Consider the following 26,669-nt stretch of genomic DNA (forward strand, 5'->3'; position numbering starts at 1 on the left):
TGAGAGGGTGCTGCCAGATCTTTATTCAATTAGGCTATTCAGAAGGAGGAAAAGTCAGACTGGTCATGCTAAGAAACCCAAAGAAATCATACTAAGCTTTCCTTAGTTGGTGCTGCCCATCTCCCAGATTTGTGGTGTGGTGTTCAGGAGATAACACAAGTGGAGGGTTTAGGGCCCAGTAATTGGTCATCCCTTGCTTAACACCAAACCAAGGAAATCATCTCAGGGCCAACAGAGGGCTTTTCTTCAGCCCCCTTACTCTTCTAACTGTTCTTTCAACTCATATTTTGTCCACTTTATAAAGCAAATGTGAGATGCCTAAGCTAGAGGCAATGTGGTGGGGTGAAAAAGTACTGTACTGGAAGTCAGAAGACTGGATTCTGGGCCCAGCTCTGCTACCACCTGGCTTTCTGACTTCAAGGAAGTACTTAAACTCTGTGCTTTAATGTGTTTCTCTTTTAAAATGCTTCTTCTATACAGTCTTTTAGTCTCTCCCAACTCTGATTTACAGCTTCCTACTTTTACCCCAGAATCATGGGAAACTGGATGTTTGATCAAAGTGAATTTTCTAGCTAGATGACAGATTCTTTTAAACACCAGCATCTTTTACTCTTAGGTTTTAGTGGAAATCATTTCCCAAAGCATTGCTTCTCAGTGTTCTTAAACAGATATCTGAGAACATAATCCAAATTTGCTTGATGACATGGATAAAAATGAACATAATCTATTACACTGCACCATGATACAGTGTGCCCTGAGGGACCCTACTGAGGTGGCTAAGCTTCTTGACTCTGATACTAAATTGTTCCAGATTATTTCTGTCTTCTCTCTCTGCTATTAACTGTCACTTCTCTTTCCTTGAGGTCAGGTCTCTGAGTCTGATCTGTGGCTATATATATATTTTTTCATTTATTTTCTATATTAGAAAGAGGGAGAGAGGGAGGGGGAGAAAAAGAGAGAAGAAAGGAGAGAGAGAGAGAGAGAGAGAGAGAGAGATCTTCAATTCACTGGTTGATTCTGCAAATGGCCTCTACAGCCCAGGCTGGGACAGGCTGAAGCCAGGAGCCAGGAACTCCATCCGAGGCTGTCACATAGGTGGGAGGGTGCCATCTTACTCTCTTTCCCAAGCACATCAGCAGGCAGCTGCATTGGAAGTAGACCAGCCAGGACTCAAACCTCTGGGCCACAATACCAGCCCTCTGTGGCCATGTTTCTAACATAGTAGGTGCTATATTTTGAATGGGGTATAGCTCCCCAACTCACACAGATGTTTAAACCCCAAAGCCTTACGTTAGCAGTTAATAGATTAATATTAATGGTTGATAGATTAAGGGTGGAAGTTTGATTTGATTATGATGTCTGAAGTTGGGGCTTTTCGGAAGTGATTAGTTTGGATTAAATTGCTAGGTTGGAGCCCCATAATGGCTTTTTAAAGAGAGACACATAAACATGTAGGATGAGTGTGCACTCCTGGTTCTCCATGTACTCACTCTTCCACACACTATTCCACCATTGCCAGCCTCTAACCTCATCAGATGCTAGATTAATAGGACTGCCTGATCTTGGACTGTGAACCTCCAAAACTGTGAACTAAAATAAACTTGCTTTCTTCCTAAAGAAAGGTATTTTATTTTTTAAAAGATAGATTTATTTATTTATTTGAAAGGCAGAGTTACAAAGACATACACACACACACACACACAGATCCTCCATCCACTGGTTCACTCCCCAAATGGCCACAACAGCCAGGGCTGGGCCAGGCCGAAGTCAGGAGCCAGAAGCTTCTTCTGGCTCTCCCATGTGGGTGGCAGGGGCTCAAGAACTTGGGCCATCTTCTGCTGCTCTCCCACTCACATTAACAGGATTAGATCAGAAGTGGAGCAGCCTGGATACAGGGATGTTGCCACTGTGGGCTGCAGCTTAACCAGCCCTAAGAAAGGTATTTAAAATATCAAAAGGCTGACTAATCCAGTAGATTTGCATAAGTATGGCTCTGTCTGCTAAATACTCATGTGGCAGAACTTTGTGACATCTAGGTGGAAGAGTTAAAAGCTGAGTTTTGAATGTTTGGAGTGGCTAGAAGCCTGTCTTCCAAATGAGTGGAACAGTGCTACAACGTATAACTCAAAGATTTCATCTGATCAAAAAGAATCCCGATAGGGGGCTAGGGTTGACTAATTTTTGCTAAGAGAGCTGAGAGAATGGTAACCAATAAGCTGAGTTTAAGTCACTGTTTCTACTTTTCTTCAGTTCCTTGTATGTAAGTTCCAGATAGAGAGGACAAGCTTTCTTACCCCTTACCCTTGGGGGTGTCAAGGCTGGGACAATACCCCCAATTTTGCCATCCCTACTGAGGGTGCGAGTCTCCTAAACCACCTCATTTCCACAGGAGCAGTTTGCAAATGTTGGAACTCATCTTTTCCTACACAGGAGTTTATTCCAAGTCTTTTGAAGAACTTACAGTTGTTTGAAAGTTCTTCTTTTGCTTCCTGGGATTTAAAGTCATCTTGTGTCGAGCAGCTGAAGAATCTAAACAGCTCTGGCTGGTGGCTGGGGTGGGGAAATCACTGAACTTCTGAGTGTTTCCAGGAGAGGTAATGCTAGCAAATGCAGCCAAGGACTGTGTGAGATCCGGTACAGATGATGACTCAGTGAAGTTCTGGAGAGAGTGGAAGAAAATAAACAGGTCAATCATATGTTGTTACTGGTCTCAAAACTATAGGCTTTGGGGAGGTGAGGATGGATTTTGTTATCTGCATACTGATGCATGTGTAAGCAATTTAAAAAAAAGCAGTACAGAATAAATATAAATTTAAAAAAAATGCTGCCCTTTGGAGTCAAACCGCTAGGTGGTAATAAAAAAATTATGTTAATGCTGAAGCGATGATTCCCATAATCACTAAAAGAAATTATCTAATTTGGCATGTTAAGAAATCAGGTGAAACCTGGAGAATGACTGTGGATTACAAAAGGTTTGAGTAAGTTACAGAGGGTTTGAGTAAGTTACAGAAGGTGTGAGAAAGTTACAAAATGTTATGGGAAGAAGACATTTTCGGTTATAAAACTATTAGTCTATTTTCTTTGACATAAAATCAAAATCTGATTCTCTGTTAAAGCAATGAGTTAAAGTAATCTATTATGTTCAAGTCTTGATGTCTCTGTTAAATTCTAACTGTTTAAAAATAGCTGCGAAAAGAGCAATGGTGAAATGGAGGGATCCTATCACCAATCAATGGAATGGACCTGATCCGGTACTGGAATGGGATGCGGGCTCCTAAGGGATGGGTTTTTCTATGCAGCCAATATGCCTTTACATCATTAGCCTCTGATAACTTCCGCAATTGCTCCCTGGGCCGAGTGGCCCCGATGCTGACATCTGTATTTACAGCGGCGGATAGAGCGCGTCGGCGGCATGCTTCACCTGAAGACTGTAATGGCAACGTCATCCTAATAGGAGAGGACACTGCCCTTGCCATGGCTGTACCAGTAGTAAGTGTTCCTGGACTGGCCTTTGAAAATAACCGTGGACTGCGAAGGCTTGCATGTTTAGTGACCAAAACAATTAATCTTACTGCTACTGGACTGTCCAATATAGCCGAAGAATTGGTTCAAGTTCACTACCAAACCTCCTTTGTGATAAAAAATAATTGATAAAAAAAAAAAAAAAAAAAAAAGAGTTGGAAATGCTCTTGGCTGAAGAATTCCTAAAGAAGAAATCCTTCATGAACTACTGGCCTTTTTTGGCTACATTTCTGGGCAATGGCCCATAAGAGGAAAGCTTCACATTTTTTACTGGGCCTCTTGTACATGAAAACAGGGAACAGGAAGAAGGACATGTTGCTCCCCTACTTTGAAAGCATTCAGGGGACCCCATTTTCTTCAGAATAGGAACATAATCACTCAATGGAGTTAATAAGGTCATAAGGTTTGCATATTCTTTTGTCTAGTATCCCTATATTGATAAAAGGGCCCCTGACTGGGGAAGGAGGTACAACCTATCAGTGAAACCCAGAAAGGCTCTGGGATTTCTACGTTGGAGGGAACGGAATCAGGTTTGAAGAGGACCTGTCTGCACCCTGCATTTTCATAGAAAGCATCCTAATTTTATTTACACTAACTGGTCATGAGTGCAAGGCTAACGGCAGGCCCTGAGGAACTGAGTGGTTCTACCTCCAGCAGGTAATGGAGCCTGTAATGTTGTCTTTACGGCTGGACTGTATCTCTTCAAACAATTTTGTCCCGAGATTTCTATTTGGATCGCTCTATAAGGAGCTTCAGAATAGTTTTCTATGGGCTTCTGGGTATAGCATTTTCCACCCTACAAATAGACACCCCAGAGCTCCTTCCATTCCTACAAAGCTGTGGATTTTTGTGTTAGCAGAGGCTCTTTTAGAGACCTGGTGACATGCCACCTTTTTCCTGGACACTAGTAGCAAATGGTGTAATTTAGCAGGTAGAAAGAATTTCCATTTGTGTTGACCCACCAACTTCCTTTCACATTAGTTTTGCATGGTGTCAGGAACTCCTCTGGTACTGCAGCTCTTATTTGCCTTCACATTTCCCACCACCATTGTATATAGATTCAGCAATAACCTTAGCTACTATTTGGTTCCAAATATGATCCTTGATGGCGTATAATTCCAATGCCTGGAGACTTATAACACAATATCAATGGGTAGGCTGATAATAAATCCAGCTCACAATTTTTTTATTCTGGGGAAAAAAGAATAGAATGCTACAGTTGTGTTTTATGGGGTCAATCACACAAAATTAAGAATGCTCCCAAAGCCTTGGTTCACTTCTTTATGCAACTATCATCCAATCCATGGGTTTATATAACACCTCTTCCTGATATTGTCTATCTTGCTCACGTTATCTCTTGGAATTAGCGATTTAATACTCAGTGCATAAAGTAATATCTCTTGTTTTATTGTTCTGAACTTCTTTCTTGCTTCAAGGTAGTCTTAGAATTCTGGTCTTTTGGGACTGGATGGTACCATCTATGCTCCCACTAATCTCACATGATCTGTGTCCCTGCTATCTGACCACATATCCTACCATTTTCTGCTCCAGATACCATGCTGGCTCACTGTTCTGCAAGCACTCCAGGCATGCTCTCCCTTCAGGGCCCTTGTACTAGCTGCTTCCTCTGCTGGACAGGCTCTTCCCCCATGTCCATGTGAATAGCTCTTTCACTTCACTTCCTGTAGGTTTGGATTCAAAAACTACCTTCTCAGTGAGACTCTTCATGGCAAACCTACTGAAAAGGCTTAGCCCGACATTTAGTAATCCCCTTCCCTCCATTGTTTTTCTCCTTGACATTTTTATCTCTAACATACTTATATGTTTCCTTTATTTATCTTGTTTATTATCCATTCCCCTACTATAGTGTAAATTCCATGAGAAAGGGTTTTCATGGGTTTTATGTATTTCTGTATCTCCAGCACCTTGAATTGTGCTTGGGACATAGTAGATGCTAAATAATGTTTCCTTGAACTGGTGAATTAACTACGTTAAAAGCTTCCGTCAGAAATTACCTTTTTATCTTTAGAGCAAGCTTCTTTATTCCCTGTATCATTTTAGTTATTCTGAGATCTGACTAGCTTAAGACAAAGGTGGAAGTAGACAGACAAGGAGGTCTGTGGATCTGGAAACCCTAAAAGGACAACATGCAACTTGCTTTGCCTGAAAGCTAATTTATGATGCTAGACAGTAAGTAAATATGTATTTATGAAAGAAACATTTCCCAAACCTTACAGTATAAACACCACAAAAATATTGTTTACTGTAATGAAACTCATTCTGTTGTATAACAGAAAAATCAGATTCAGTAAAGATTTGTCAGTTTGTAGATTGGGTGTGTGCAGGACAGATCTTATCTGTTCCTAATCACAGCCTAAGCCGAGAGTCCATTAAACTTAATAGCAACCATGTGTGTCCCTGTGATAGCTTGACACATATTAAGAGATCTCTGGGAGTTGATCTAAACATACACCCACAGCTGTCCTCAAACCCGAGCTAAAAATTAGAGAGCACAGCCATCAAGCATTATCCCAATGTGCTTATGGAGTTCAAGCCCAGACACGTGATTTGAAATAGCCCCAAGAGGATCTCTGTTGTTGGGTTTGGAGCATGTTTTATGAGTATAGAGTATGTGTCTATTCTATGACTTGCTTTCACTCACAAGTGAATTAAATAAACCATATAGTATCTTGAACTCCAGGCAGTATTTCTCAAAATATGATCTGGGAAGCCCCCAGCATCAAAATCATTTGGAATGAGTGTTTAAAAAGCACACTTTGGGGACATATCAAGACCCAATGGATAAGAATAGCAGAGGAAGGGCCTCAAAATAGGGTTTACAGGCTTTCCAGGTGAGTTTTCCAGGGGCCAGGGCTGAGAACAGCAGCCCAATACTCTGGTATGAAGAAGAAGGACCCCATTTTCAAATAGAAGCAAAAGTACCTAAATAATCCCAACAGCTGCCTTAGAACAGGAGCCAGAAATATCTGGATACCCTGTGAGAAGTGGGATGCCCTCTCAGGCCAGATTCTTTCTCTTGGCCCTGTAGGTTAGGAGCAACCTAGAAAATTTATCACAGGAGCCAACCACAGAATTTTATGAGTTACCCAGGAAAAGTAATCCCTTCCTGGCATGTTTCTGAAAGAAAAGCAAGTGGAGAAAATGGGACTCCTTTCTCTAATTCTGCTACTCCACCCTCTCCTTCCCTGCACTCTGAGAACCAACACACCACGCTGGACCCAATGGTCATATTATTAAGGAAAACTGAGGTGTTTTCCATTTTTCTTCAGTATTTTAAAGGGAGTTTGAAGCAGACAGCTTGTGATGAACAACTGGCACTAAGTAGGCTCCTTTTGGTCTTGGCATCTAGGAGATATGCCAGGCCTGGTACCTGCTAATTCAGAGTCTTCCTGGAGAAGGAACTTGGATTGGGCCTTGAGCCAGAGAAAGGACTCCTTCAGCACTGCCTGGCAGAGGGCTGGACATTGCTTTGCTGTTGGCTGGGTTAAGGGCCACTCATTGAAAAAAGAAAACACATTTTAACTCATTGTTTCCTTCCATCAAGTTTCTAGACCACTGCAAAGTAGGTCAGTCAAAAGTTGTCCTTTTACTGGTTTCTTTTTCTGTTGCATAATGCTAGGATTTTCCCTTTTTCCTTTAACTGTTGATAAGTAATCAACTGAAAAGGATTAAAGAACAGTTCAGCTATCTTCTTGGAACAAAGGAAAGCCCGGATTGTTATGTCATAAATAAGAGCATTACCTGGTGGCTGTTTAGGCCCAGGCTTCAGCAAGTATTCTCCTGAAAACTACACTCTAAATCTGTCGGTGAGGGTGTGGAATTGTGATGCTGGGGAGCTGGAATCAGTGAGCCATTCAGTCAGATTGGAAAGGCACATAGCCTTTGGAATGTATCCAGAAGCAGCAGAAACTCTTGATAGGAAAAGTGGTTCTAGGTAGGAAGTTCCAGCACCAAGAGGTACTGGCCCAGAGTGTGAGATGAACATTGGCCTAAATTCTCCAATTAAAAGATACAGACTGGCTAAATGGATTTAAAAAAACAACAACAACAACATAAGACCCATCTGTTAGCTACTTACAGGAAACACACTTCATCACAAAGACACATGCAGACTGAAAGTAAAAGAATGAAAAAAGATACTCCATGGTAACATAAAATGAAAATGAGCAGGTGTAGCCATCCTATTATCAGACAAAATAGATTTTAACACAAAAATTTCAAAGAGACAAAGAAGTGTATTATGTAATGATTAAGGGATCAATTCAATAAGATGTGACTATAATAAACTTACATGCATGCATGCCAGTGTCCCTGGCTATTTAAAACAAGTGTTAATGGATCTAAACAGAGACATAGACTCCCATACGACAGTAATGGGGGACTTCAACACCCCAATTTCATCAATGGACATATCAACTAGACAGAAAATCAGCAAAGAAACAACAGAGCTAATCGACACTATGGACTAAATGGACCTAACTGACATCTAAAGAACATTTCATCCCACAGTTGAAAAATACACATACTTTTCATCAGTACATGGAACTTCCTCTAGGGTAGAGAAAATATGCTAGGCCATAAAGCAAGTCTTAGCAAATTCAAAAAAATTAAGTTCATACCATGTATCTTTTCTAACCACCAAGGAATGAAGCTGGAAATTAACATCTTAAGAAATTAGAGAGATGGAGGAAAAGCAGCAGGATGATCCAAATCGTGCTGAGAAAAATTAATAATTAAGGAGGAGAGAAAATACACACCTGAGATAGGGCTATGGGAAATTCACAGAAGAAAACCCAGGAGAATAGCAGATTGTGTCAAGAGCCTTTGGGGATTATTGATGTCATACATAAGAGTGTTATTTGTTCAGTAAAGAATAAGAGTCACTGTGCACTAACTTCCCATGCAGGACCTCTCCCCAAAGAGTTGTACTGTGAAACTTAATAGTAAAACTTGTTCTCAAGAATTGCTTCTTTTTAGTATATTAAAAGGAAGAGTCTCATAAGTTATAGCTATCTCCAAGAGTACATAAAAGAAGTAACATCCTTGGGTTTTTCTTTAAAGACAATTAAGTTTCTAAAAGGGAAGAAGAGGGAGGAAGGAAGGAAAAAGAGAAAGGTAGAAAAAACGAAATCACCTTTGAGAGGCAATAGCATAGATCAGTCCTTGTATAGACAGTTGAGGGACACGTTTTTTAGTTTTTGTTTCATTCCATTTGTTCCTTTTTTTTTCTTTTTCTTTCTATTTCTGTTTCTCAGAAAACGAGAGTAGGGAGGGGGGAGAATGGGTGGGAGGACAGGTATAGTGGGAAGAATTACTATGTACATAATGTTGTATTTATGAGACACATACAAATTAAAAATAAATAAATATAAAAAAAGAAATTAGAAAATATGCAAACACATGGAAACTGAACAACATGCTCCTGAATGAAAAATGGGTCATAGAACAAATCAAAAAGAGAGAAATTTCTGGAAACAAATGAAGATGACAATCCAACATATCAAAGCCTATGGGATACAGCAAAAGCAGTATTAAGAGTAAAGTTTATAGCAATTTGTGCCTACATCAAGAAATTGGAAAAGCACCAAATGAATGATCTAACAATGCATCTTAAGGATCTACAAAAACAACAACAAACCAAACCCAAAATTAGTAGGAGGAAATAAATAATTAAAATTAGAGAAAAAATAAATAAAATTGCTATACCATTGGCCCAACTAACCGAAAAAGAGGGAGAAGATACAAATTGGGGCTGGCACTGTGGTGTAGCAGTTGAAGCCACTGCCTGCAGTGCTGGCATCCCATATGGGCACTGGTTTGAGCCAAAGCTCTCTGCTATGGCCTGGGAAAGCACTGGAAGATGACTCAAGTGCTTGGGCCTCTGTACTTGCAAGGGAGACCTGGAAGAGGCCCTGGCTCCGGGCATCGAACTGATCCAGCTTCAGCTGTTGCAGCCAACTGGGGAGTGAACCAGTGGATGGAAGACCTCTCTCTCTCTCTCTCTCTGCCTCTTCTCTCTCTGTGTAACTCTGACTTTCAAATAAACAAATAAATCTTTTTTTAAAAAAAATAAGATACAAATCATTAAGATCAGAGATGAAAAAGGAAATATAACAACAGATACTACAAAAATTAAAAAGAATCAATAGGAATTACTACAAACAGCTATATGACAACTGATTGGAAAATGTAGAAGACATGGACAGATTTCTGGACACAATCTACTAAAATTGAGTCATGAAGACACAGAAAACCTAAACAGACCAATAACCAAGACAGATACCCTCACATGAAAGAAAAGCCCAGGACCAGATAGCTTCGCTGCTGAATTTTGCCAGATTTTTAAAGAACTAATTCCAATTCTTTTCAAACTATTCAAAACAATAGTTGGGAGGGAATCCTCCCAAACTCCTCCTATGAGGCCAGCATCACTTTAATTCCAAAACCAGAAAAAGATACAAAAAAGAAAGAGAACTAAAGACCAATATGCATTGTGAACATAGATGCAAAAATCCTCAGCAAAATACCAGCCAGGTGAATCCAACAACACATCAGAAAGATCCTTCACCCGGATCAAGTAGGATTTATCCCTGGTATGCAGGGATGGTTCAACATATGCAAATCAATAAATGCTATACATCACATCAAATTTTTAAGAATAAAAACCATATAATTACCTCAATAGACGCAAAGAAAACATTTGATCAAATTCAAAATCCTTTCATGATAAAAACTTTAAACAGGTACCAATGCTGTGGCCTAGTATATAAAAGCTGCCATCTGTGGTGCCAGCGTCCTATATGGGCACTGGTTTGAGTCCCGGCTGCTCCACTTCCGATCCAGCTCTCAAGTATGGCCTAGGAAAGCAGTGGAAGATGGCCCAAGTCCTTGGGACCTTGCACCCATGTGGGAGACCTGGAAGGAAGCTCCTGGCTCCTGGATTCAGATGGGTGCAGCTCCCGCCATATTGCCTATTTGGGGGAGTGAACAAACAGATGGAAGACCTCTCTCTCTCTCTCTCTCTCTCCCTCTCCCTCGGCCTCTGCCTCTCTGTAACTCTGCCTTTCAAGTAAAATAAATAAATCTAAAAAAACCTTAAGCAATTTACAGATTCAATGAGATCCCAATCAAAATACCAATGACATTCTTCTCAGATCTAGAAAAAAATGATGCTAAAATTCATATGAAAACACAAGAGACCTTGAGTAGCTAAAGCAATCATACAACAAAAACAACGCCAGAGATATCACAATATCAGACTCCAAGATATCTTGGCAGTTATAATAAAAATAGTCTGGTACTGACACAAAAATAGACATGTAGACCAATGGAACAGACTAGAAATCTCAGAAATTAACCCATCTGTTTCAAATCAACTAATCTGACAAAGGAGCTAAAATCAATCCCTGGAGCAATGACAGTCTCTTCAACAAATGGTGCTGGGAAAACTGGATCTCCACTTGCAGAAGTATGAATCAAGACCCCTACCTTACCAATCCTCATATAAAAATCAATTCAAATCTACTACCTGACACCCTCAAATTACAGAAGATAACATGAGGAAACTCTGCAAGACACTGGCATAGGCAAAGACTTCTTGGAAAAGATCCCAGAAGCACAGGCAATTAAAGCAAAAATAGACAAATGGGATTACATCAAGCTAAGAAGATTCTGCATTTCAAAGGGAGCACTCAACAAAGTGAAGAGGCAACCAACAGAATCAGAAAAAAAAAATATTTGCAAACTATCAACTGATAAAAGATTAATAGCCAGAATATATAAAGAGTTTAAGAAACTCATGGGGCTGGCACTGTGGTGCAGCAGGTTAAAGCCCTGGCCTGAAGTGCAGGCATCCCATATGGGCACCCGTTCTATTCCTGGCTGCTCCTCTTCCGATCCAGCTCTCTGCCATGGCCTAGGAAAGCAGTAGAAGATGGCCCAAGTCCTTGAGCCCCTTCACCCGCATGGGAGACCCAGAGAAAGCTCCTGGCTCCTGGCTTTGGATTGGCACAGCTCCAGCCATTGTGGCCATCTGGGGAGTGAACCAGCGGATGGAAAACCTCTCTCTGTCTCTACCTTTCTCTGTAACTCTGTCTTTCAAATAAATAAAATAAATCTTAAAAAAAAAAAGAAGTTACATGCAATTGATGCAGAGAAAGCATTTGACAAAATTCAATATATTTTCATGGTTAAAAAAAACAACACTTAACAAACTAAGGATAGAAAATATATATGAAAATTTCACAGCTAATATACTTAATGGTGAAAGACTAAAAGCTTTCCCCCAAGACCAGGAACAAGATAAGGATTTCAGCTTTTGTCCCTTCTATTCAACATTCTACTGGAAGTTCCAGCCAGAGAAATTAGTGAAGAGAAAGAAACAAATGGCATCCACTTGAAAAAGAACAAATAAAGTTACCACAAATGGCATGATCGTATACAGAGAAAATTCTAAAGAAGTCTCATAATACTATTAAAGCCAATAGGTGAATTTGCCTACACCGAAGGATATAAGATCAATGAACAAAAGTCAGTTGTATTTCAATATGCTAGAAATTAAAATCTAAAAATGAAATTAATAAAACATTGCCATTTATAATAGTATAAAAATAATTAATTTACCCAAGGAGGTTAAACTAATTTAAACATTGCTGAAAAAAATTTAAAAGACCTAAAGAAATAGAAAGACATCCCATATATATGGATTGGGAAACTCAATATTAAGATGGTGATACTGTCAGGGGATTTACAAATTCAATGTAATCCTTATAAAATTCCCAATGTACCATTTTGAAAATACAGAAAATCTGATTATAAAATTTGAATGCAAGGGATCCAGAATAGCCAAAACAATTTTGAAAAGGAAGAACAAAATTGGAGGACTCACGCTTCTCATCTTCAAAACTTATTACAAAGATACAGTTACTACAAAAACATGCTTCTTATATAAGGATATGCATATAGATAAATGGAATAGAACTGAGTCTGGAAAAAACTTATTCATCCATGGTCAACTGATTTTCAACAAGGGTACCAAGGCAATTCAATGAGCAAATAATAGTCAGCACTGGTGCTGGTCCAAGTGTATCCACATAAAAAGAATGAGTGTGAACTGTTATATAGAAAAATTAACTCACTATGGAACAAAGACCTAAATGTAAGAGCTAAAACTCTAAGGAAAAAACATAGGGGTAAATCTTCATGATCTCAGGATTGGCAATAAGAGTGCAGGTGTTTGGTGCAGTGGTTAAGATGCTCCATGGGGTGCCTGCATCACATGTTGAAGTGCCTGGCTTCAGTCTCATCTCTGCTGCATCTGACCCAGCTTCCTGCTAATGTGCATCCTGGGAGGCAGCAGATGATGGTTTAAGAATTGAGCCCCTGCCACCCACATGGGAGACCTGGATGGAGTTCCAGGCTCCTGGTTTCTGCCTGGCTCAATCCTGGCTGTTACTGACATTTGAGGAGTGAATCAGTGAATGGAAGATCTCTGTCTCTCTGTCTCTGTCTCTCTGACCTTCAAATAAATAAATTAAAATTTAAAAAGAATTGGCAATTAAACGTGACACAAAAAAGAAAAGTACCACATGGAAAAAAGATTGGTGTTCATCTCTTATTAAAAAACCAATTGTGTCAAAGGGCACTGTTAAGAGAGTTAAAAGACAAACTGCAGAATAGGAGAAAATATTTGTAATCATATACCTGATAAGGGCCTACCATCCAGAATATACAAAAAAAAAAAAAACCTCTTACAACTCAACAACAACCAAAAAACTCAATTAGTAAATGGGCAAAATGCTTAAATAGGCATTTCTGTAATGAAGAGACACAAATGGCTAACAAGCTCATGAAAAGAAGCTTAATATCATTAGTTACCAAAGAAATGCAAATCAAAATCACACCAAGATACTTCACACTCACTAACATAACCATAATAAAAGAAAAAAATGAAAATAAGAAGTGCTGGCCAAGATGTGGAGAAATCAGATTTTTCTGATGGGAATGTCATGTAAAGGAGTGTAGCTGCTGGGGAGGAGTTTGGTGGTTCCTCACAAAGTTACATAAAACTAACATATGATCACATGATTCCACTTCTAGGCATATCAGATTGAATACTCTTATCTGAAATGATTGGGCTGAGAAGTGTTTTGGATTTCAGAATTTTTTGGATTTCAGAATATTTGCATATACATAGCAGGATATCTGAGAGATGGAATTAAAGTGTAAACACGGTATTCATTTATGTTCCTGAAGTCATTCTATACAATATTTTTAGTGTGCCTGTATTTTGACTGCAACCCATCCTATGATGTCCACTTGTGGTGTCATGACAGCACATAAACAGTTTGGGATTTGGGAGCATTTCACATCTTCAATGTTCAGATTGGGGATGCTCAACCTATACTGAAAATAATCACAAACAGGTGTTCAAATAAAAAAATTGCTCATAAATGTTTGTAATATAGTAGCACTCAAGGCCAGCACTGTGGTATAGCGGATAAAACTGCCGCCTGCAGTGCCGGCATCCCATATGGGCACCGGTTCTAGTCCTGGCTGCTCCACTTCTGATCCAGCTCTCTGCTATGGCCTGGGAAAGCAGTAGAAGATGGCCCAGGTCCTTGGGCCCCTGCATCTGTGTGGGAGTCCTGGAGGAAGCTCCTGGCTTCTGGCTTCAGATCGGCTCAGCTCCAGCCATTGCGGCCAATTGGGGAGTAAACCAGCAGATGGAAGACTTTTCTCTCTCTCTGCCTCTCCTTCTCTCTCTGTGTAACTCTGGATTTCAAATAAATAAACAAATCTTTTTTAAAAAAATATAGTAGCACTCTTTATAATAGCCAAAAAGTGCAAAAGGCACAAATAACCATCAAGGGGTAAATGACTAAAGAAACTCTGGTACATTCCTACAATGGAGTACTACTTAGCCGCAAACATCCCTGCTGCAACATGGATGACCTTCAAGGCATCACACTAATTGAAAGAAGCCAGACACAATGATCACATATTACACGATTCCATTTGTGTGAAATATCCAAAGTAAGCAAACACAGAGACACAAAGCAGATTAGTTATTGTCAGGGGCTGATGGGGGATAGGAATAGTGAATGACTGCAAAATAGATGCTGGGTTTTCATTTGGGAGAACTAAACAAATTCTGGAATAAGATTGTGATTATGGTTGCACAGCATAATGAATGTACACAATGCCTCTTAATTGCATACTTTAAATGGTTAAAATCGTAAAAATTATCTGTTTTATGACAACAAAAACAGGTATGTAATTCAATCCTTCCACCAATTCATACTGTCCATCCCAATTCATCTGATATAGCAGCATTCTACAGAAAATACAATCGTAGCCCAAATATAAATCAGTGAGCATTAATCCATTTACTACCAGTCTATTTCAACTTAGGTCCTAACCCCTTTTGTTGTTGCTGCTGTTATTGACATAATTACCTGAGGGCTGCTTCCCTCCATGGGATCTTTCAACAACAAAACAGAGGTTTGTTCTAATTGTCCAATCATCTTCATTATAAATTATACTTCTGTTTACTTTTAAGTTCTCAAGGTTAATTGTTCTAAAACCTACTTCACTACAAAAGCCCCCTCAAGTTCAATACAACCAATTAAATTAAACATGCATCAGTTTGAGAATGAGAGTGATAATCTGGGCACGATCTACTAATTTGTCAGTTGTTGGATATCATTTGGTTGACACAACTACACATATGAAACACACATATATGTCAACTGATTTTTCATATGAATATGTATCTACCAAATAGTACTACGCGCTGTAACTTTTGAGATTTTGGGATTCAAATGTATAGAGTATTACATCCGTAAAAACAAAACAAAAAAAACTCTTTTTATATTCATGAAATAACTGAAAATATCTGTAAATTTATTTATTTCTGAAATGTTACTTTCCATTCCTTATAATTTAAAATGATGATTATTTGGTTTGTAGAATTGGGTGGAAAATAAACAATCTTACAAAACAAAATCCAAGAATGGCAGCTCTCCTTCCACATATACCTCCTCTAGTGTAGGGATAATGCAGAAGAAAAGAGAATTAAAGAAGAAATTGTGGCTCTGACCTGTGACCTCCCAACCTGTCCCATAAGATGGGGCTAATACCTTCTTCAGTGCCAAGATCTTGGATGATGAAGTCTTCGTTTGTGAGCTGTCAACTGGCTCATCATCAACAGAAATTTCTTTAAATTCATCAGAAAATATGTCAGATCGGATAAGTGGTGGGCTGATGCTGGGTTGGCGTGGTCGCAGTGGTGGGACCTGTCAAAAGGGAGAATAAGAGGGAAAAATTAAAACCTGTGTGTTATTGGTACTCTTGCTCCTTAATGCTTGAAGGACTAAGAACACAAAATGAAAAAACAGGCCCAGAAAAGAATCTCCTACCTCCCTGCCTTCACTCTAGTACACACTCAATACAAAGACTAACCACCTTGGTTTACTCTCTGCGGCACACTTTTTTTTTTTTAATTTTTTTTTATTTTTTTATTTTTTTTATTTTTTGACAGGCAGAGTGGACAGTAGAGGGAGATAGAGAGAAAGGTCTTCCTTTTTGCCGTTGGTTCACCCTCCAATGGCCGCTGCAGCCGGTGCATCTTGCTGATCCGAAGGCAGGAGCCAGGTGCTTCTCCTGGTCTCCCATGGGGTGCAGGGCCCAAGCACTTGGGCCATCCTCCACTGCACTCCCTGGCCACAGCAGAGAGCTGGCCTGGAAGAGGGGCAACCGGGACAGGATCGGTGCCCCGACCGGGACTAGAACCCGGTGTGCCGGCGCCGCATGGCGGAGGATTAGCCTGTTAAGCCACGGCGCCGGCCTTACTGCACACTTTTGACAATCCCCGGAGACAGAAACTTCAAATTGCTTGTGTGAGCAAAACTAGAATCCTGGTGTTATTTCCCTACTGGTGATAACTTCACATCTTGTTTCATTCTGACCTTTGTTTTTTAATTTCAGCCATGTCTTTAGAAGTCTATTTCTTAAAGAAATGAATCTTGGGTTATGCTCTAGGGATAGCATCCAAACTACAATCCTTGCTTCCATTATTCCAGGAAATGTCGATACTGGATCTTCACTGTGTTCATTGCTTATTTTAATCACGTCAAGACTGATTATCTAGGATTTTTTAAAAGAAAATCTACAGAACTAATCTTGGTTTCCCAAGGAGATAAAAATGTATTGCTTTGGGTTTGGCGGAGGGATTCAACCAACTAATTTAGTTCATTTCAGTTTGAAGATCATAGTACACTTAACTTTGAGGTATTGGTCCTTACCATGGTCCTTTCCATATGGCTGGAACCCTTGATTTTATCTTTAACAAATACTATCTACAATGTATTACACCCTATTCCAGAAACTGGGCCTACAACAGGAAAAAAACAAAATTCTTGCTCTCGTGGAGCTACCATGCTTGCATCTGTTGTAGACTTTGCTTGGCCCAGAACCCATAGCCTTCAGAGACAGTAGCCAAAGAAAAGGGGCTCTAATGGAGGCTTGCCAAGATTTTGCCATGAAACACTCCTGGTCAGAGTGTCCAGTGTTCCCTGATTGCTACCAGGTCCCACTGGGGGATCTTGGGAAGAGGCCAGATCAACCATCCCAAATCCCAGCTCTAATAATAATAACGAGGCAAATGGAAGGTTCACTTGTACTGAGGGTTTACAGTGTGCCAGGCAGGGAGTGCTCTCCATAGAGGCATCGCATTGAAACCTCATGACAATTCTTTGAGATATTTTGGTATGATGGTTTCCATTTTACAGATAGGGAAAACAGACTTGGAGAGGTGATAGAATTGGCCCTAATTCTCCCACGGCAGGGCAAGCCTTTGAAAAGCTTGCCCAGCTTGATTGCCTGTGTTCTTAACCACTGTACTCTCCTGTCTCTGAACTACAAGGGCCAGGAAGAAGAGGTCCCATGCTGACTGGCAAGTTCAAGAAGTTTAAAAGGCAACAGACAGAACAGATGATGTGCCTGATTCCTTAAGGATAGCCGCAAGGGCAGGTCTGTTTCTTCAACAATTACATTCAATTGTTTTACATTTTTAAAATGGTAATGTATTTGAATGGCAGAGGGAGAGAAAGAAGAAGGAAAGGAAAGGAGGGAGGAAGGGAGGAGGAGGGGAGAAAGAGAGAGAGAGAGAATGATTTTATCCACTGGTTCACGTCCCAAATGCCTGCAATGGCAGGGACTGAGCCAGGCCAATGCCAAGAGCTGGGAACTCCATCGAGATCTCTCAGGTGAGTGGCAGGGACCCAAGTACTTGAGCCCTCGCCTGTTGCCCTCCAAGGTGCACATTAGCAGGAAGCTGGATTTAGAAATGGCTGAGACTGCAACCCAGGACCTCTGATATGGAATGTGGGCCTTCCAAGCAGTGTTTGAGTCAACAACAGGAAAAGGTTAATAACCTGCTGCTGCATATTCTGAACAATTTCTGCTCGAGTAAAAAGAATATAAAATGCACCGCAGAGTAATCTAGGCACCCACATTCCTAACACTTCAGAACAGACATCAGGTGAAAATCTGGCAGTGGACAAAACTGGCTCCATCTCAGCATTTCTGACATAACCATGCACCTGGATTTCCTCTCCCACGGTCTCCTATGTGCTCTGGATGTTAATTAATCCGCTAAAGATGCTGCCCCTTCAAGGGACCCACCCACTGGCATGTTCATACTTGCCCCAGCTTCTATGTGGCACTGGGTGTCAGGACCCTTGACTTAGTGCTATCAACTACCCTGCCATTTGGAGTTGTCACCTTGGCATTTAAGGGAAGTTTGCCACCAAAAGTCAACCTGCTTGGGGCCAGCACTGTGGTGTAGTAGGTTAAGCCTCTGCCTGCAGCACCAGCCTCCCATATGGGCGCTGGTTCAAGTCCCAGCTGCTCTACTTCCAATCCAGCTCTCTGCTAAAGCCTGGGAAAGCAGCGGAAGATGGCCCAAGGGCTTGTGCCCCTGCACCCATGTAGGAGACCCAGAAGAAGCTCCTGGCTCCTGGCTCCGGATCAGCACAGCTCCAGTTGTTGCGGCCATTTGAGGAGTGAAGCAGCGGATGGAAGATCTCTCTTTGTCTCTCCCTCTCTCTCTCTCCCTGTAACTCTGCCCCTCAAATAAATAAATAAATCTTTTAAAAAAAAGTCAATCTGGGTGTTGATGACTCAGGTCTTATTAACACACTGTGCTGTTTTCAGCTGTTTCCCAGGGAAGGTTTAGGGGATCGGGCCAAAGGTGTGAGGTGTGGGACCAAATCAAACATGCAAGGAAATTTGCCTATGAGCTATTGTAGCGTCCATCAAAGGCACAATAATCAACTATTTTCTCTTCATACTCACTAGCATCTGTTATGTTTTGGCTTTTGGATAATAGTCATTCTAACTGGAGTGAAATGATACTTCATTGTAGTTTCATTTGCATTACCCTGATGGCTAAAGGGAACTGTAAATCAGTTGCTGGGAATGCAAATTAACATAACCATTATAAAAAAAGTCTGGAGGCGGCCGGCACCACGGCTCAATAGGCTAATCCTCTGCCTTGCGGCGCCGGCACACCGGGTTCTAGTCCCGGTCGGGGCACTGATCCTGTCCCGGTTGCCCCTCTTCCAGGCCAGCTCTCTGCTGTGGCCAGGGAGTGCAGTGGAGGATGGCCCAAGTGCTTGGGCCCTGAACCCTATGGGAGACCAGGAGAAGCACCTGGCTCCTGCCATCGGATCAGTGCGGTGCGCCGGCCACAGCGGCCATTGGAGGGTGAACCAACGGCAAAAAGGAAGACCTTTCTCTCTGTCTCTCTCTCACTGTCCACTCTGCCTGTCAAAAAAAAAAAAAGTCTGGAGGCTCCTTAAAAAACTAAAAATAGATCTACCATATGACCCAGCTATCCTACTTCTGCGAATACATCCAAAGGAAATGAAGTCAGCTTATCAAAGAGATACCTGTACTCCCATGTTCATAGTAGCCCAATCCACAACAGCAAAGACATGAAATCAACCTAGATATCCATGAACTGATGACTGGATAAAGAAAATGTAGTATAAATACACGATGGGATAGTACTCAGCTTAAAAAAAATGGAATCCTGGCATTTGCAACAAAATGGGTGAAACTGCAGGTTATTATGTGAAGTGAAATAAGTCAAACACACAAAACAAAAACCACGTTTTCTCTCATATGTGGAAGTTAATATATATATTAATAGATTATAATTTATATATTATAATTTATATATATAACATAAAAACGTGGGGATGGGGTTGGCATTGTGGCTCTTTGGGCAAAGCCTCTGTCTGCAGTGCCAGCATCCTATATGGGTTCCTGTTCGAGTCCTGGCTGTTCCACTTCCCATCCAGCTCCCTGCTAATGTGCCTGGGAACGCAGTGGAAGATGACCCAAGTGCTTGGGCCCCTGCACCCACATGGGAAACTCGGAAGAAGCTCCTGGCCCCTGGCTTCAGTTTGGTCCAGCCCTGGATATTGTGGCCATTTGGGAAGTACACCAGCAGATGGAAGATCTTTCTCTCTTCTCTCTCTCTCTGTAATTCTGCCTTTCAAATAAATAAACGTTTAAAAAATGTGTGTATGTGGCATACAGATATTTATAAATGTCATCTTTGCTGAATTATAACCCTTACATAATAATATACCTTCTTTCCTCACTTTATGATCCTTGTTATTAATCCCACATTAATGTGCTATTAATAACCTCGCTTCTCAAGAAAAATATATATGTGTGTATACAAGCAGATCTGATGAAATGCTAAAAACTGTTTTTGAAAAAAAACCAGATAAATGAACAAAAAAGTAGAATGTTGGCTGCCAGGGGCCAAGGGCAGGAAGAGGGAATTGACACAAAGGGTCATGAGGGATATTTGGGGGGTTATGGAGATGTCCTACATCATGATGGTAGTGGTGATTACACACTGCACATATACATCAAAACTCACCGTAACTTTAAAAGTCACCAATCATATTGAATGTAAATTGTATCTCAATACAGTTGATTTTTAAAATTTAGGGACCTATATTAAGAATCATAATCAGTTCTCCAGTGGAGAAGGGTCTCCTCTTTGTATGGCCTTCCCAGTGACACAGGGCTCTTTGGGCTAAAAGGAGAAGGCAGCTGCTAAGGCAGTCTCCTAGGCAATGTCTCAAGCTCCCGCAGGGCACTCCCGAATCAGAGCTCCAGGAGAGGCAGCTTGAGCAACACAGAGCTCCCCTGAGCCGAATACTAGCTGGAGCTCAGAGTGTCCTGGGGCTGGTGCTGTGGCATAGTGGGTAAGGGCGCCACCTAAAGCACCCATTGGGTAAAGCCTCTGTCTGCAGTGCCAGCATCCCATATGGGTGCCTGTTCGAGTCCTGGCTGCTCCACTTCCCATCCAACTCCCTGCTAATGGCCTGGGAAAGCAGAAGAGGATGGGCCAAGTGCTTGAGACCCTGCACCCACATGGGAGACCTGGAAGAAGCTCCTGGCTTCAGTTTGGTCCAGCCCTGGACATTGTAGCCATTTGGGGAGTGAATCAGCAGATGGAAGGCCTCTCTCTCTCTCTCTCTCTCTCTCTCTCTAACTCTGCTTTTCAAATAAATGTTTTTTTTTAAAAAAAAGCTTAATAATCTCTGAGCACTTTCATTCTTTAATAAGAAAAAAAGAGAGAGACCGCCCTATGTACACGCTGCATTTTATGGAGCTAAGGTACAGAGAAGTCCAGGCAAGTACAACAAAGTTGAGCATCTTAGAGACAGGGGCAGTGGATAGACCATGGATTTAGAAGTCAACACACCTGGGTGAGATATCCAAGTCTACAGCTTACTACCTTGGTGGGCATAAGCAACTTCCTTAACCTTCCTGAGTCTTCATTGAATTTTCACAAGCAACCTCTCAAGGTAGATATTCTTATATCTATTGTAGATGATAAAAAGAGAGGCTCAGAGAGGTTAAGCAACTAGCCCAGGGTCACACAGCCAGGAAACGGCAGAGTGAGATTTCAAGCACAGATTTGTCTGTCTATGCTCTGACCAGTTCCACCTTGTTACCTCTGTGATCCTGGAGCCTGCTACCCAGATTCCACTTCTGGGCATATGTCGAGGCGCAGCTCCAAACATAACTCCAGACGTGGTTCCCCGGACGCTAGCGCCAGTTCTTGGCAGAGTTCTGTAAACGTAAGATCTCTGTGGAAGAGAAACATAAAAGAACTTAGGAGCTGGTATGCTAGCACATAAACCATGGAATGTCATTGTCTGGGGTGTGTTCAGAGAGGTGACTATGGTAATACTGGCCAACACAGTGTACCAGGCAATAGGTATGCATGTTATATATTTATTCCCTCATTTACTGCTTATAACAGCCCTGTCGGGTAGGATCAGCTGAGAAGCAAGGCCAGATTTCTCCCTCCTTTTGGAGGTGAGGTAAGAGCAAGGGAAGAGCACAGAAGCTCACGGGTTCTTACCTGTATCAGTCTGCCTTTCTGGCGCTCCATGGAAGTAAACATCTTACTTGCCGGCCTTTCCGACTGAGGATCCAATAGGAAGATGCTGTCATGAGATATGGCTTTGTTTCCCATGCTGCTCTTGGGCCTGGGGAGAAAGCAATGATCCTGTAAAAGCAGTCTGAGAGCCACAAGAACTGAAGATAGACATATATCCATACTATGGCCTGCCACATACCCCAGAGGGTATGTGTGCAAATTTCTCCATAGCACTTTCATTTAAATTTGTTTTAAATACCAAAGATCTTGCTTAAATGAAAGGCCTTTATTCACCAGGTCACACAGGGGACCTGTGATGCATCAGGCCTATTTTCTTTTCTTTTTTTTTTTTATTTCATAAATGTGAATTTACAAAGTGCAACTTTTGTATTGTTGTGGCTTCCCCCCCAACCTCCCTCCCTCCCATGGCCCTCCCCTCTCCCTCTCCCATCCCACCCTTCACCGAGTTTCATTTTCAATTACCTTCATATACTGAAGATCAACTTAGTATATACTAAGCAAGGATTTCAACAGGCTGCATGCACAGAACTGCACAAGGTATAGGGTATTGTTCAACTAGTAGTGTTTTTAAGTTTCATAGTAAAACACATTAAGGACAGAGATCCTACGTGGGGAGCATGTACCCAGTGACTCCCGTTGTTGATTTAACAATTGGCACTCTTATTTATGACGTCAGCAATCACCCGAGACTCTTGCTATGAGCTGTCTAGGCTATGGAAGTCCCTTGAGTTCACCTACTCTGAACTTGTTTAGTCAAGGCCGTGTCACAGTGGAGGTTCCTTCCTCCCTTCAGAGAAAGGCGCCTCTCTCATATCAGGCCTATTTTCAAAGTCATCTTAGGTACCACACATCCTTCCCTCCCCAAACTACTAAACCCATGTAGAAATTACCTTCTTATGGGGGACAATTATGTGGTAGAGAAATCTAGGAAAAGTTAGAAATGAAAGGCTAAAGATGCAAAAAGACTCCTGTGGGACACAGTAATGTATTTTACCTTTTAAAACTTTCAACCAAATACATCATGAGAAAAGAAAACTATAGTCCAGTACTTCCTATGTATGGACTACTAAACTAAGTCCAACAACACATTAAAACAAATTACAGGGGCCTGCGCCCTGGCGCAGTAGGTTAATCCTCCGCCTGTGCCGCTGGCATCCCATAAGGGTGCAGGTTCAAATCCCAGCTGCTCCACTTCCGATCCAGCTCTCTGCTATGACCTGGGAAAGCAGTAGAAGATGGCCCAAGTCCTTGGGCCCCTGCACCCACATGGGAGGCCCAGAAGAAGTTCCTGGCTTCTGGCTTCGGATCGACACAGCACCGGCCGTGGCGGCCATTTGGGGAGTGAACCAACGGAAGGAAGACTTCTCTCTCTCTGACTCTCACTGTCTGTATGTAACTCTACCTCTCAAAATAAATAAATTTAAAAAAAAGAAAAGTGTGAGCTGCCCTGGATGAGGCTTATTACACATTAATAAAGAAATAAAAAACAAATTACATAGCATGAAAAAGCAGAATCTGCAAATATTACAAGGTTTGTTGAATACAAAAACCAGTGACTGTGACACACTCTTAGCAGCAGAATAAAAACAAACAGCGCATGATCATTTCAACAGATGTAGGACAAACACTTATAAAACCCAGCACCCTCTCATGACAAGTGTACTCAATCTTGATATAGGGACAGCTCTGCCAGACCCATAGCTAATATCATTCTTAATGACAGAAGACGGATGCTTTCCTCCTAAGGGAATAAGACAAAGATGATCGTTCCTGTCACTTCTATTCTACATTGTGTTGGAGGGTATAGTCAAGGAAATTAGGTAAGAAAATGAAATAAAATGCATCCAGTTGTGCACAGGCTTCCCATATACCCCACACCAGCTTTCCCTATTAACATCTTATATTACTACATTTGTCACTATCCATAAACCATACCCAACTTACCCTATTTTTTATATCCAAACTGTCTCTAGGCCTCTAGTAGTCAACAACTTGTATTCACATTATTTTTTATTTTTAGCTCCCACAAATGAGGGAGAACATGTGGCATTTGTCTTTCTGTGTCCAATTAACTGCACTTAATATAATGTCATTTAGCATATACAAAGAACTCTTATTAACTCTTATTAATTCTTAAGGAATTCAACAATAAAAAGACAACCCAATTTAAAGGTGAAAAAAGGGGCCGGTGCCTCGGCTCACTAGACTAATCCTCCGCCTGCAGCACCGGCACCCTAGGTTCTAGTCCCGGTTGGGGCGCCAGGTTCTGTCCCGGTTGCTCCTCTTCCAATCCAGCTCTCTGATGTGGCCCAGGAAGGCAGTGGAAGATGGCCCAAGTGCTTGGGCCCTACACCTGCATGGGAGACCAGGAGGAGGTGCCTGGCTCCTGGCTTCGGATCGGCATAGCGCGCCAGCCATAGTGGCCATCTGGGGAGTGAACCAACAGAAGGAAGATCTTTCTCTCTGTCTCTCTCAATGTCTAAATCTGCCTGTCCAAAAAAAAAAGATGAAAAAAGGGTCTGAATAGATATTAAAAAAAAAAGATATAGAGGGGCTGGTGCTGTGGCACAGAGGGTTAACACCCTGGCCTGAAGCGCTGGCATCCCATATGGGCACCGGTTCAAGTCCCAGCTGCTCCTCTTCCAATCCAGCTCTCTGCTATGGCCTGGGAAAGCAGTAGAAGATGGCTCAAGTCCTTGAGCCACAGAACCCACGTGGGAGACCCGGAAGAAGCTCCTGACTCCTGGCTTCAGATCAGCGCAGCTCTGGCCATTGCAGCCATCTGGGGAGTGAACCAGCAGATGGAAGACCTTTCTGTCTGTCTTTACCTCTCTCTAACTCTGTCTTTCAAATAAATAAAATAAATCTTTTAAAAAAAGATATAGAAATGGCCAGCTAGCATATATAAAAAACTTATTAATTATTAATAAATTAAATAATAAGACAATCCAATTTAAATATGAAAAAAGGGGTCTGAATAGTTATCCAAAACAGGTAGAAAAATGGCCAACAAGTACATGGAAGGATCTTCAACATCGTGATCCAGCAGGGAAATATAAATCAAAACTGTGATGAGAGGCCATTTCACATCCACGAGAATGGCTAGAACACAAATTTCAGATGATAACAAGTCCTGGCAAAGTTTTGGAGAAATTGGGATCCCATGTACTGCTAGTAGGAATGTAAAATGGAACCACCTCTAAGGTGGCTTGTGGACCAGCAAAGGAGGCAGATGTCGTCTACTGTGCTCTAAATTCCTACCCACTTTTTCTCTATAAAACTCTGCTACTACCCAGGTGGCTCTGGTGGTAAAAGTAACACACTCTGCTTCATTACAACAGCACTCAAAAACTTATTATGATGATCTAGGAAACTCTTAATGGGCATACGATATCAAAAACTTTTTGCACCAAATTGCATTCTTTCTTTTTATTTATTTATTTATTTATTTATTGAAAGGCAGAGTTACAGAAAGAGGAGGAGAAGGAAGAGAGAGAGAGAGAGAGAGAGAGAGAGAGAGAGAGAGAGAGAATCTTCCATCCACTGGTTCACTCCCTAAATGGCTGCAACAGCCAGGGTTGGACCAGGCTGAAGCCAGGAGCTGGGAGCCTCCTCCAGGTCTCCCACATGGGTGCAGGGGCCCAAGTACTCGGGACATCTTGTGCTGCTTTCCCAGGACATTAGCAGGGAACTGGATAGGAAATGGAGAAGCAGGGTCTCAAACCGATGCCTATATGGGATGCCAGCATGGCACACAGAGGCTTAACCTGCTATGCCACAACACTGGCCTCAAATTTATTTCTTTTTTTAAGATTTAGTTAGTTATTTATTCGAAAGGCAGAGTTACAAAAGAAAGGGAGAGACAAACAAGGAGAAAGATCTTCCATCTGCTGGTTCACTCCCCAAATTGCTACCATGGCTGAGGCTGGGTCAGGCCTGAGCCAGGAACGTCATCCAGGTCTCTCACGTGGGTGGCAGAGGCCCAAGCACTTGGGCCATCTTCCACTGCTTTCCCAGGTGCATTAGCAGGGAGCTGGATCAGAAGTGGAGCAGCTCAGACTCTAACTGGTGCCCACCTGGGATGCCCGAGTCATAGGTGGTGGCTTAACGTGCTGCACCACAATGCTGGCTCCCTTGAATTTATTCTTTAATTCCATTTTCCCTGAACTTTAGAAGTACCCATATGACTGACTCAGCATCGAGGGAATAATACTTCCAGATGTCTCCATATACACACACATGCTCCTGATGCACACATGTTTTCATTCATATGAGCTGCTAACTCAGTCAGGCTCAGAACCAACGTAGCCGCTACAACTACCGTGTATGCTCTGCTTCGTGCAGAGAAACAGAGGAAATCTCAGGCTCACGGTGGGCTTAGCACTCTCTCTCAACTCCATGCTATGTATCAGCCAGAGTGCAGCTGTGGAACTGGCTGTCTAGCGCGAAGCCTTCCCTGATCAAAGGATTTCACTGGCACCCATTGTGCCTGAATTTGTCAGAAACTGCAGTGCTTGTTCACAGAACATATCTGTGCTCATTGAGCTGCTGCCCGGAGGCAAAGAGAGAAAAAAAAAAAACACTCCAAATAGTAGCTTGGCCTTAATTAAGGGCAATAAAGCACATT

At 41.7% G+C, this 26,669-nt stretch overlaps 1 protein-coding gene across 1 annotated transcript in view; it reads right to left on the bottom strand.

The window, feature by feature from the left end:
- Window positions 1-26,669, bottom strand: part of KIAA1210 (KIAA1210 ortholog) — a 76,692-nt gene that overhangs the window by 13,466 nt on the left and 36,557 nt on the right. Inside the window, 4 exon segments of the mRNA XM_062183046.1 lie at window positions 2,462-2,659; window positions 15,684-15,839; window positions 21,591-21,725; window positions 22,004-22,130. Coding sequence (XP_062039030.1) covers window positions 2,462-2,659; window positions 15,684-15,839; window positions 21,591-21,725; window positions 22,004-22,130 — 616 coding nt within the window.

The sequence above is a fragment of the Lepus europaeus genome, chromosome X (genome assembly GCF_033115175.1).
Source record: "Lepus europaeus isolate LE1 chromosome X, mLepTim1.pri, whole genome shotgun sequence".
In the NCBI taxonomy this organism is placed as follows: Eukaryota; Metazoa; Chordata; class Mammalia; order Lagomorpha; family Leporidae; genus Lepus; species Lepus europaeus.